Consider the following 13392-nt stretch of genomic DNA (forward strand, 5'->3'; position numbering starts at 1 on the left):
AACTCAACTACCAGCACTCTGTATGAAGAGTAGACGTTGTAATTTGTTTCAAAGTCGCCAAGTCATGAATTCAGCACAAACTCCACCGTGGAATCTCGCAGGAATCAAAGAGTAGTTGAGTTGCTATGCCCTATGGTTTAGGAACTTTTTTTTTCCGACGGCATATGGCATGTGAGTAGGTAGGAACCGGTTACCTTCCAGTCCAAACACTAAGATGTTGCGAAAAAAAAGAGAATGCAAAAGAGCAGCAAAAATACTAAATTATTTGCCGGGGTCCCACCCGTCAGCGACGCAGCACGTCCCGATTTTCTATTCGTGATGACACCCACGAGTGGCCATCGCGCTACCCACATTTGTGGTTGGTGCACGACAGCGATACGTGCACCGGTCCTACACCCACACCATCTCTCCCGTGGACTCGCCTCTCGTACGCCCACCACAGAAATTCGTGTGCGGGCCCCACCTGTCAGGCTCCACCCTGGACCGAGCCCATCCAACAGCGTGGGGTTGGTGAGTTCAGATCTCTTCGTATAAACCCACCCGCACCCACTTCCCCTACCTGCGCACTCCCCCTTCCCTCCTCGCCATTGGAGCGCGCGCGCAGCGGCGAAGCTACAGAGGGTTCGAGATGAAGGTGATCGAGAAGATTCAGCAGGCGGCGGCGGATGGCCGGACGGCGTTCTCGTTCGAGTACTTCCCTCCCAAGACCGAGGAGGGGGTCGAGAACCTCTTCGAGCGGATGGACCGCATGGTGGCGCACGGCCCGTCCTTCTGCGACATCACCTGGGGCGCCGGGGGATCCACCGCCGACCTCACCCTCGACATCGCCAACCGCATGCAGAACATGGTACGTACGTGTGTGCCGCTAGCCCGCTCGACCGCGCGCGCGATCTGATCTGATCTGTTTCGGCACCGCGCAATGATTGGCCTAAGTACTGGCTTCGGTTCGATCTGGCTGGGAGCGGAGTAATGCGTCGGTGGATGTGGCGAGATGCATTCGCTTTGTTGTGTTGCATAACGGGTTTGGGTAATTGGATTTGTTGGCTTGGTACTGTGTGAGAAGAGAATGCGTTCGATGAATGGCAATGTTTTGGGAGGTGGTTGGCTCTGATTGAGTCCGATTTAGTGCGGATTTCGGAGAAATTATAAGTATGTGCTCCGCTGGATGCTCGGTGCTGATTCCATTAACTTCAAATTTTATTAACTGCTGTTCATTTTGAACCAGTTTTTACATAATTTAGATTATCCATAGTTTATTTCAGTCGAAAACTAATGGGTCACATGATACGGTTCTAGGATGGCAGCGTGGGTGTGAAATGATGGTATTTGGGCACTTCGGATTGTTGTACTCCTTCTCCTTGTTATTTCGTTAGCCCTGTCATCTGTGCAGTGAGTGTGTTCAGGACGAACTCGTAGGACAGTTTCATGTTTGGTACTTACTGCAAGAGTGTAGCGTTTTGGTGGTAGTTCCTAGTTCGACTACCCAGTTCTGTTTACACAGCCCGATGCCACTTGCACTGTTTAAACTCTATTCTCTTTCTTAATTGAAAGGTAGAGCTCCTGCCACTCACGTTAAAAAAAATGGTACAGTGAGTGATAAGCATAGTTAGGAGGAAGTTGATGCCTAACGCACAGAACAGTTCTCTGGAAACGTGCCATTTTGATAGTTGGGCATGTGGTGGGGTAGAATACATGCGCTCAACTTCCAATATTGTTATTGTCGGTGGTGGGTGATACTTCAGGTAGCAAGTCCTGGTGGATTGAAGTTGAAACTTGCTTATTTTTCTCGATAGATTGTCAGAGGATGAGTTTGGATGTCACTAATTGGATTGCATCGCATGTCTTTGATGCTACCCAAGGTGGGATTTGAATGGAATGTTAAACTGTGATGGGTTTACCTTAGTTCCCAGCAGAGTCACTATTTCCCCAGCTACATTTCTGTTGAACACACATATAGCAATGCCAATTTGGGCTGCTGCATATCTGGCCTCAATATTAGTCTGGGAATGGGATGCACGATCTTGGTTGGATTTGACCATCCAGCTTTAGTGCTGCTCTGTTCTGAACTTCTTCAATGTCCTCAAACTAATTGGTTTCTTATAATTGCTTTGTATCTTTGAATCTTTGATGTATCCCATGCATCGCATCCATAAGTATATGGAATGGTTATTTAGTATTTTATACTGGTTCTCTTTTGTAGGTGTGTGTGGAATCTATGATGCATCTGACATGTACAAACATGCCAGTAGAGAAGATAGACCATGCTTTGGAAACCATCAAATCCAATGGGATTCAAAATGTTTTGGCACTTAGAGGGGATCCTCCACACGGGCAAGACAAATTTGTGCAAGTTGAAGGCGGATTTGCTTGTGCTCTTGACCTGGTAAGATCGCATTTCGGGCAAAAGAACTCGTTAAGTACGCTTGCAAGATATGGCACGGTGACTAAATTATTCTGCCACATCGACTGTTATGTATAGGAAAATAGACTAACCCATCTTAATCCTCAAAAAGACCACCTCATATTCAAACGTCTTCTGTCTTTTACTTGGTACTTGCAGGTGAAGCATATTAGAGCTAAGTATGGTGATTATTTTGGCATAACTGTAGCTGGTTATCCAGGTGAGCTAAACATTGCTTATCTATAAGAGGGGATGGTTTCAAGTCCCAACTTTATACATTGGGTGCTTTATCTGAAATAATTTTTCCAAATGTCAGAGGCCCACCCTGATGCGATACAAGGCGAGGGAGGTGCTACACCAGAAGCATATAACAATGATCTCGCCTATTTGAAGAGAAAGGTTCTTTTTACTTGCTTGATTTTCCTTTTCCTTTTTTCAATTCAACATGATATTACGATTTATTTTTGTTGGTTCATGAATAAAAAATATGTAGAAAACAAATGTATAATGCTGTAAATGATGGCATTTGCATGTTTTGTCAAGCATATTATTATTTTTTAAAAGCTTCTCTCTCATTATACAATTTTCTCTGTAGGTTGATGCTGGCGCTGACCTTATTGTCACACAACTTTTCTATGATACCGACATCTTTCTCAAGTTTGTGGATGACTGCCGTCAAATTGGTATTACTTGTCCCATTGTTCCTGGCATAATGCCAATAAACAACTACAAAGGTTTCATACGGATGACTGGATTCTGCAAAACTAAGGTAAGATCTGTTGCTAGTAGCTCCATCATTTGTAATCACAAACAATTCCAATTGGCAATTTGGCATGAAATTCTGCATGAATTACCTTTCCCGCTTTGCTTGAATTTTGTTATCTCAATTCCTGGATTTGAATGGAGAATAGTTTTCCTACTTGCGTATGTAGGTAAAATTAGTGCAAACACTGTAAGGTATTCCTCAAGGTAAATGGGAACTTTCAAATTTACACGGACCATACTGTTAATGTACAAACAGCTAGTACATGCAGGATAATGTATGTCAAACACCATAAGATATTCTCAAGATTAATGGAAACTTTCAAATTCACACCACCATACTGTTAATGTACAAATAGTTTATACATGTAGGTATGTACAACAAACTCCATCTCATATATGTAAATGTACAACAAACACCATCTCCTCAAGGTTAATGCATACTCCCTCCATTCTCTTTTGATAGACCTATTTCACCTTGGCACAATGACCAAGGAGAATGATCCTACTTATCATCTAATTAATCATGTCATTATGTACTCCTCATTATCATATACATGCACCTCGGTATCAACATCATTATATACATGCACCAGTTATTTTTCAAGAGGAGTTACTCTACGCAGGAATCTAACAGTCATCCGTGTCAGACCCAAGATTGGCAACTAAAATAGGACTATCAGAAGAGAAAAAAATTCAGTTTTGTAAATAAGTCTTTCAAAAGAGAATGGAGAGAGTACTTCCAAAATTCAGACCATCATCCTGCTAATGGACAAGTACTTTTGTAGAAGAAAAATTCAAATGTTCGAGTTCTCACCAAAAGACTGAATGTTTGACAGATACCTGCTGAGATCACTGATGCACTGGAGCCTATTAAAGAAAATGAGGAAGCCGTTAAAGAATATGGAGTCCACCTTGGGACTGAGATGTGCAAGAAAATTCTAGCTAGTGGCATCAAGACTTTGCACCTTTACACGCTAAACATGGAGAAGTCTGCTATAGAAATTTTGAAGGTAATTTCTGATCTGTTGCTAACAACTATTTTATTCTGATCTGTTGCTAACAACTATTTTATCCCCACCAGAGACTTGGATTAATTGAGGAGTTCAAGGTTTCAAGGCCATTACCTTGGAGGCCACCAACTAACGTTTTCCGTGTTAAGGAGGATGTTCGACCTATATTCTGGTAGTTGATTGAAGTGCCATTTATGTTAAGTTGATCGATGTCTTTGTCCCATCCTAACCCAGTCTAATAAACGTCAATGACTGTGCAGGGCTAACAGACCAAAGAGCTATATTAGAAGGACTCTAGGTTGGGATCAGTATCCGCATGGACGGTGGGGAGATTCCAGGAACCCATCATATGGAGCACTTACTGACCACCAGGTAATTTCGGTATCCTTTTGTTCCAGTCTACCTTTTTTGTGTTTACTTCCATTTTTTAACCTAACCTATGCAGTATGCAACATTTTTGTCACACTCTCAGGGTTATAATGCATCTTCTGGGGGGAAAGATCTAAGTTAGAATGAACATTTACTTATGACTCAGAGATATTTGTTCAGTACGAAAATAGTATCATGGACCCCAAAAGGGTGTTTCACGATGGGATTTTTCTTAGTTTTTATACTGTCACCACCCACCAGCTGCTACACCTTTACTTGTAGGCTTTGTCAACAAAAATCAGTTGTTCAAGATTACTCAAGTTACCTTCTGTGATCACATGATATCCTAGTTGTATGTAATTATCTTCTCATTCCAAACAGTTCACAAGACTCGTGGGCGTGGTAAAAAGCTCCAAGAGGAATGGGCTGTTCCACTGAAATCTGTGGAGGACATTAGTGAGGTAACTGTTAAATTGTGTGATGTATTGACATAGAAGTTACTGTCTTTCAATCTTTTGCTAACCCTGCTGATTCTGATCTTCTCTATTCCATTTCCAGCGCTTTACAAATTTCTGTCGAGGGAAGCTTACAAGCAGCCCATGGTCAGAGTTGGACGGTCTTCAACCAGAGACAAAGATTATTGATGACCAGCTGGTGAAGATTAACCAGAAGGGCTTCCTTACCATCAACAGCCAGCCTGCAGTAAATGGAGAGAAATCTGATTCGCCTACTGTTGGTATGTTGAATGTATTTTGTTTTATGCTTGGTGGTCCTGGAGCAGTATTTTAAGCATGCCTTCCAATTTATTATAGGGATACTCAAATACTGGTAATTCATGTACTAATCTTTCTTAAAATCATGATTGTATATTGAGTCATCACTCATGGGTATCCATGCAAATCAGGTGTAGGATTCATGTCCTTGCAATTATCAGCATAGTGCCAACAAAGTTAATCCTTGGTTTGCTAAATCATCTGGAAATGCCATATAGATCATCCTGTCAAGTACGGAGTACTTGCTTGAACTATTCTTTGATCCTTTCTGACCTGTTTATTTGTGCCCTGTTCTACAGGTTGGGGTGGTCCAGGAGGCTATGTTTATCAGAAGGCCTACCTTGAGTTCTTCTGTGCAAAAGAGAAGTTGGATCAACTAGTTGAGAAGATCAAAGCATTCCCTTCTCTCACATTTATTGCTGTGAACAAGTATGGAGTATCAGCCTCCAATATTCCAGCAAATGCTGTGAATGCTGTCACATGGGGTGTTTTCCCTGGCAAGGAGATTATCCAACCTACAGTTGTTGATTCGGGAAGTTTTATGGTTTGGAAGGATGAGGCATTTGAAATCTGGACAGCAGGATGGGCCTGTCTGTTCCCTGAGGAGGACTCCTCCTCTAAGGAGCTACTAAAGAAGGTACTTCTTAACCACTTTGAGCGTGACGCGGTCAAATAAGTATAAAAATGCACGAGCAAAGAAAGTTTCTTTTACTCGTTACCACTATATTACACTTTCTGCTATGAACCGGAGAACCTCTTGCCAGAGCAGATAACCCCTTGCAACGCTTGTCTGAAACGGCATGTGTATGTGTTCTGTCATCAGGGATGAAGTTTTTTGTAAATATTTCATAGCATTGATTCTTTTTTATGTACCATCGTCCATTCATCTGCATAATACACGTGTATAGGGAAACAACCTGCACAAATTTACCCTTCTTTCAGAAGCGCATTTCCTAACAGTATTTCTTGGCTGCTCATTTCAGGTCCAGGATAACTACTATCTGGTCAGCCTTGTTGACAACGACTACATCCACGGGGATCTGTTTGCTGCCTTCAAGGAGATCTGATGACGCTCTTACACAGTCTGTGTTGTTGTTGTATGGCTAAATTCCCACAAATATTATTGCTTCCCCGACACAGGGTCTGATCGCGACGAAAGCTTCTGCTCATTTGACCTTGGAGGAGTCCTCTAGTCTGATTTTTCCTGCTTTCTTTTTGGCTTATTCGAACCAAACTTTTTCAATAAGAGATAGCCATGCTCTTTCCATTCCCTCCATGAGGAAATGGCGCAATGGCTAGATTCATGATGTAAAATTCGCTTCCGTTATACTCGCTGGATGCTTTCAGTGATCCACAAGAGAAATGTACCCAGAAAAGGGGGAAAAGGGGGGACGCGCGGCCGGTATTGTACTGAATCTGTGCCTATGCTTGTGATGGGAATAAGATCGACCGAAACCAGATGTTTCACATCCCGTTTTGAACCACTTCGAATTTCAGAAACCATCCTCACATGCCACCATGACAACTTGGCCCGTTTGTTGCAGAAGCAGAACTAGTATATACTTTCCAATGGAAGTTCTGGTTTTAAGTGTTCTTTTTGGAGTTCTAACAGTCTAACCGTAACGTTGACCCGCCTTGCTACATGCCTGTTGCAGACTGCCAGTTGCGAAGCCAGACACCATCATTCGTTTGCCATGTCCTTATGAAGGTGCTGCAAATCTGCAACTTCCACCGTTGTCGCTGCAAGTGCAAGCACACCTTGACAGGTTACCAAAAATGAACACAGGGCAGGTCAATGCACAGGTAGTAAACAGGAACATCAAAATTTCGTCTGGTTCTGTTGGGAGAAAGAGGAAAGAGCTACACATATACGAGTATCTACCTTCTGAGGTGAAAAGTGAAAAAAAAAAATGAGCCGGCGCCACCCCCGGGCCGGCTCCTTGTACGCTACACCGACACTCTTAACACTGTAACCCCGACCAGGTTCAGGTTCTTCCGACTCCTTCCTACGCTGTATTTACAGAGGCCGCCGCGTCCTTGCGGCGCCGTCTCCTGGTCATCCATCCTCTCATGGTTCATTCCCATGCCGCGTCACTTCAGAAATTCAGAAGGGGGCCAACCCGGCGCCGCCGGTGGTGTGGTTCCCCTTGACCCTCGGCGACGCGAAGAGCGACGAGTAGAAGTCCTCCCCGGGCGGCGGCAGCATGTCGAGCCCGCTGTACATGCTCTGGATGTCGTCGTAGCTGAGGTCCACGAACAGGTCGCTGTTCTTGGCGGCGAGGTTACCGCCGTCGTCCACCTGGGGCTCCTTCTTGGGCACCATCATCGCGGCGGCGGGGTCCTGGAACGCCGGGAACGAGTCGTCCAGCTCCGGGAACGGGTCGTTGTCGACGATCTCCGACTCCGGCGTGCGCGTCTCGCCCCACGAGTGCGAGTGGGACTGCGAGTGCGAGTGGGAGGTGGTCATGTCCATCGCCTCCTCCTTGGTGGTGGTGGCGGCGGCGAGGGCGGACCCCTTCCCCATCTGCATCTTCTCCCACTCGTTCTTCTTGTTATACAGGCGGCACAGCACCCAGTCATCCAACTGCAGAGAAATGGATCAGGATAGAATTAAGTTACTCTGTTCTGTTCAACCCAAATCGATGATCTTTAATCTCTAGAAGAAAGTAAGAAAGAAAACATTCGGAGGAAGAATCAGCGGCTTACCCTGAGCGATCCCTTCTTGGCTGCGGCGGCACGGCCGGCGTCGGCGAGCCTGTACTCGTGCATGATCCAGTCGGTCTTGACCCCTCGCGGCGCCTTGCCGGCGTAGAACACGAGCGCCTTCTTGATCCCGAGTGTGCGCCCCCGCGGCGCGACGGGCTTGTCGGCTCCGGTTGCCTTCCAGTATCCGTTCCCGGCGGCGCGGTTGGGCCGCGAGCCGTTAGGGTACTTGCGGTCCCTGGGCGTGAAGAAGTACCACTCCCTGGTGCCGAAGAGCGCCCGCTCCGGCAGGTCCCATGGGTCGAACTTGTAGAGGTCCACCTCCGCGATGATGGGCACCGGGAGGCGCTGCCCCGCCGCCTTCCGGCACAGGTAGTGCTCCACCAGCTCGTCGTCCGTCGGGTGGAACCGGAACCCCGGCGGCAGGTTCAGCTCCGCCTCCGCGTCCCTCTCCCTCCTCACCGGCACTCCCATGGCGATCGGTCGGTACGGTGAGGTCGAAGCTGAAAATTGATCGGCAAATTTAGCTGGCTCCCTCCCACTATGCAACACTCTGCAACAGTACTCTTCTTGGTTGGCTCCGGCGGCTGCTGCTGGCTCTGAGGCGGTCTCTGGGTGTGTCCTGTGGATTCTGCGATGTTCTTGAAGCTGGGAACCGCGGGCAGGGGAGGGATATATAGGGGGCGGGGGGCTCGGCGGCGGTCTGGAAGCTTCGGCCGGGGGGCGTCGTCAAAGCGAGTCGGCGGCTGCGGGAAAGAGGAAGGCGGGGGCACGTGTGGCGGGGGAGCGGGGTGAGGTGGTGGGTTCGGGGAAGGTGGGGGACGCTCGTGGACGGCCACCTCAGCGCCCGGGGATTGGACGGGACCGGCCGCGGTGGCGTCACGGCCGACCTCAGCAGAATTGGGACGTGCCGGCCGATGGTGCGGCGCGGTTGGTCGCCCCGCCCGCCGAGGCGGTGCGGCGCGGTTCTTCCGTGGCCGCGCGCCGCCCGTGCAGTGCAGGCGTGGTTCGAGACGTGATGGGCATCCCGTGGATGGTAACGTTTTGGGGAAACGTATTTGGTACAAGAGGGATGGGAAAAATGTGCATAGGGGGGCTAGGTGGGATGTTTGGACGTGTACACATCACGAGCTCTGCGTGCGGCGGGCGGGGATAAGAATTTTCCTTCTTTTCTTTTTTGATTTGATTTGAGAAAACGGGTGCACGGCACTTTTTTTTTTGTAAGTAGTGCACGGCACTTGAAAAATGAAGTACACATGTCTCTAGAGGCGAAAAGGATGCCTCTATGCGTTGTCAACGACGGGTAGTACGTAGCGTACTTATCGTCTTCAATACTATTCCCTTTATTTGCGTCCTATACTCATCTTTCACGAGTCGTTATTATGACTTGCATAATGCAGTGAATGAAGTTTATTCGAGCAGAAACCAAGCTGGAAAAAAAACACTACTATCTTCGTTCGAAATTGTAGATCGTTTTATCCTTTCTAGCTGCATAATTTTTACTACGCACTTAGATACAGTGTATATCTAGATACATAATATTATTTATAATCTAGAAAAGTTAAACGATTTGCAGAGGGAGCACCGGAGACACGAGTCACACGACAGACAGGTTTTTTTTCCTTTTTCACTACCAAGGATCGCGGTGTCGATCGGTAAAAGTTACAGATGGTCAGTGATCCCGTCCGATGGCATTTCCGGTGTCACGAAAAAGGGCGTCACGTAGAGAGGAAGAGGCAGGCGCACGCAGGCAGGCCCACCCGCCATTTCGTCGGAATCGGGATCGCCTATCGGCGGGCGGCCACATGCACGCCCGCTCGGGGTGCATCCAGAAGATTCGCCCGCTACCTCAGCATCCCTATCTATCCCGAGCCCTCGCCAGGTCGCCTGATCATCTCCGCCCGTCGCCCCCAGCCAATAAACAAATCAATAAAGTAGTCCTCCGATCGCACTGCTCCTCCGGCGGTTGGCCGGCCGGATCACCCCGCCACGCGCGCGTACGTGGAGGCCAAGCCACCGCGCCGCGCCGCGCGAGACCGAGACACATGCCTGCCGGAAAAGGGACGCGCCCCCGGCCCGGCCGGCCGACGACCGGGGGGCGCGGCAAAAGGCAATCCAATTATGTTATCGGCACGTGGTGCCCGGGCGGGGACGCGTGTCGACACGAGTCCTGCTCCTGTGACCCCGGCGGCGGCGCTCGCACGGAAAAAGCGCAGTGCAGTGCCTGGCAGGAGGCGGCGGCTCGAGGCGCCGCGCGCACCGCGGGCACGCAGGGGACGTGTGGCGGCGCCTGGGCGCGGCACGTGGTGGAGTCGCCGGGGCGCGACGTGGTTGGCTGTGGCCGGGTTGGGGGAGATCGGGTCGGTACGAGCTGCGGTGGCTGGCGTCACTGTCAGGTGCCAGCGCTGGCGTCCCGCGCGCTTGCTGCCAACGCCGCATTTCGTGTCCTGTCCGCGGCGGAGAGAGGGTAAAGGTGTTTGGCGCCCGGCCACGGCACCGGTCGTGATCCGGCGCGCGGCGCGCGGGAGAGGCTCGTCTTCGGCGGTTTGACGGGCGGCGCTCGCGGCCGGCAAATATCTCCGCCGGCGCGCGGAGATTTCCACGTGTGCGGGAGGCGGAAAAGGGCTCCGGCGAAATGGGGGCTCGCGCGGCGGCCGTCGGCAGGTGCCGTGGCCGTGCCGGCGCCCACGTCGCGCCGCCGCGACGCACCGTTCGTGCAGCACCTACCAACTGCCATGTGCGAAATCGTGCTCGAGGGAGATTTTGTGCTCGCTCGGCTCATCTCTTGTCCGCGAGCGTGGTCGTCGTTCTTATCCAGATCACTGGACCAGTCCACCACGTCGCGCGCCAGAGATCGAAAGCAACACGTGGTTCAAAGCTCAGGCAACGCTGTGTCGGTACACTTGTTCGGTGCGCTGAACCTGGCTGCCAAGGCGAGGGAGCCGTCAAAGCCACGCTGTTACAAACGGCGGCTTTCAGCAGTGGTAGCCAGTGCTGTAGGTTTCCTCGGCTAGTACAGGCTTTGGTAATCCGGGAATTCCGCGGGTGCGGTGATTCTTCCGTGCACTGAACTTGACATGGCATCTCGCGTCAAGCAGGGCCGCGAAACTGACAGCTGTTCACTGGTCAATTAGCGGCGGAGCCTACAGCCTACCGAGCTGAAGGCGGCGTCACAGCACGGCGGCAGCAGAGCATCGTCGCATTCGCGCCGCGCACCGGTGGCACCTCCCGCGCCGCGGCGCGTGGCGGAGCAGCGGGTGCGCGACATCGCGCCCGCCAGCTAGCTAGTCCACCACCAGTCAGCCATCAGATGCCCTGTCCACGACGGCGAAGAGGCTGGGATCGTATGGCTGCCGGCAGATGGCCACGTTCGTCGGAGGGCTGCCGGGGAAATATCTGGGGATCGCCGGCACGGGACGGGAGGCGAAAAAGGTGCGGGGAAAAGGTTGGGTGGTAGCCGAAAAATGTCGTCGGCGCTGGCACGATGGCCGTACTACGTGGGGGCGTGGTCCTCGTGCTACGCAACTTACCTACCACGTGTTACGCGCTTGGGGCAGGCAGTGCGAATGGGGAGCTCTGCTGCATCTATGGGTCGGCATCGGAAAAGCTGTACCTCTTTGGCAGCGAGCTTCATGATGCCTATCCAAGCATCCAGATCAGCATGCCAATCCGCATCGTACCCGGAAGAAAAAGCACGTGACGCGTGGTGCGAGCTCGGCCGACGTGCCTGCTCCGATAACCCGGTCGTGTCAATCCAGCCGCAAGCAGCTCGTGAAGAGATCAAGAGAACGCCACGTGTTCGTAAGCTCATCGTTGACCGGCTGTCGAGATTGCTGAGCTGGCAGCACTCGGCAGGGTCTCCAGCTGCAGCCCGACACATCCAACCGTACAAGGTTCCTGCAATTACAAATGGCGTACTGCCGGGGGTTGCCGGCCACGATTCGCCGCGGCCCGCAGTAGACAGGGGTGAAAGACCGAAGCCTTGATTAGTATCAAATTGTGAGTAGCAAAGTTTGTATTTTACCATAAATGCGCAACTGTAGCATTTCGTTTGTATTTGTGAATTATTGTCCAAACATTGACTAATTAGGCTCAAAAGATTCATCTCGCAAAGTACAATAAAACTGTGCAATTAGTTTTTAATTTCGTCTACATTTAGTACTCCATGCATGTACCGCAAGTTTGATGTGATGGGAAATCTTCTTTTTATATAGTGCCAAAGTTGGGAAAAAGGGGACTAAAATAAGGCCCGAGGCGCCTCCAACGCCAACCACGGAAGAGAGCGAGCAGCAGATCCTGCGCACCCATTTTTGTCCAATGATATTTCATTAAGCGAAAGTTCAACCTTCCCAGTTGAGAAAATCCCCTGAACTCTGGCTCTCCCGGCGAGGGGGATTTTTCTTTAACCAGCTACCAGCCTGGGTGACGAAGGGCAGAACAAGATACAAGCTCAAGGACGGCTACATCAGCCAAAATTAGAAGAAGAAAAAAGGAACATTTTTGTAGATCCTAAAACATGGATATGGTTATAGTGTTGAACTCTGTAGATAAACACAGTACAACGAGAGCATCAGGCTTCTCCATTAGTACAGCTGATACTCCTTGTAGCTTAGCAAATCAATGGGTAAAGGCAAAACTTCCTCCAAAGACAAGTACTGTATTACGGTATGTAACTGGATCAGATCTGATCATCCACGAGATAACGGGTAGCATCTAGCGCTTCCCACCGCCACCGCCAAGCTTGGGGCCTCTCGCAGGTTTGGGAGCGTTGGCTTTTCCGGCAGTCTCCTGAGATTTCGCCGCTTCGGCCTTCTTAGCTCTCTTCTCGTCCTTGGTCTTCTTGATGCGTTCCTTGATCTCACTGTTATAGGATGATTGCAATTATCAGTAAACACTCCTCTCTAAAGACAGCAGTAATATATACAGATGCATTGATTAAAGAGGAATCTTGGAAGAAAAAAACATGTACAGGACTACGAATTGCTGTTCAGAGACATGTACCGAAAAAATGGCTACACAAAGGCTATATTAAAAATACTCTTCACTTTGCATCCTAGAATTTTAACAGTCAAATCCTTCAAATTTTGACAGCAAATATAAATAGAAGTTTTAGTTGTGGCATGAAACTGCACTGAAAGACTTGTCACTAAAATTTGTCACTAAAATTCGTCATCATAATACTGAGTTTAATAGGCTTTAGCTTAACACATGGCCACAAAAGGCTCAAAGACCATGCCCTAAAGGGCAACGAGAAAAAAAGAGAGGTAATAACATCTTCAAACACATAACCAGCAAATTGAAAGTTCACAATGTTTCAAGTCCAAATCAAACAGTAACCAAGTGGACTCTGATGTGACAATTTTACTGTACA

At 49.3% G+C, this 13392-nt stretch overlaps 2 protein-coding genes across 2 annotated transcripts; one reads left to right on the top strand and one right to left on the bottom strand.

The window, feature by feature from the left end:
* Nucleotides 1-552: 552 nt before the first annotated feature.
* Nucleotides 553-6790, top strand: LOC101781186 (methylenetetrahydrofolate reductase 1). Its single transcript, XM_004981237.3, has 12 exons — nt 553-847; nt 2201-2383; nt 2561-2621; nt 2718-2800; nt 2997-3170; nt 4003-4176; nt 4248-4348; nt 4437-4557; nt 4935-5006; nt 5104-5281; nt 5618-5955; nt 6302-6790. The coding sequence occupies exons 1-12, from the start codon at nt 629-631 to the stop codon at nt 6383-6385; spliced, it is 1788 nt and encodes a 595-aa protein (XP_004981294.1). The 5' UTR covers nt 553-628; the 3' UTR covers nt 6386-6790.
* Nucleotides 6791-7125: 335 nt separating this feature from the next.
* Nucleotides 7126-8691, bottom strand: LOC101781580 (NAC domain-containing protein 67). The gene is made up of 2 exons (XM_004981238.3): nt 8025-8691; nt 7126-7902 (listed from the first exon to the last, which is right to left on the bottom strand). Exons 1-2 carry the CDS (start codon nt 8493-8495, stop codon nt 7423-7425), a joined length of 951 nt encoding a protein of 316 aa, XP_004981295.1. The 5' UTR covers nt 8496-8691; the 3' UTR covers nt 7126-7422.
* Nucleotides 8692-13392: the final 4701 nt, after the last annotated feature.

The sequence above is a fragment of the Setaria italica genome, chromosome IX (genome assembly GCF_000263155.2).
Source record: "Setaria italica strain Yugu1 chromosome IX, Setaria_italica_v2.0, whole genome shotgun sequence".
NCBI classification, from domain to species: Eukaryota; Viridiplantae; Streptophyta; class Magnoliopsida; order Poales; family Poaceae; genus Setaria; species Setaria italica.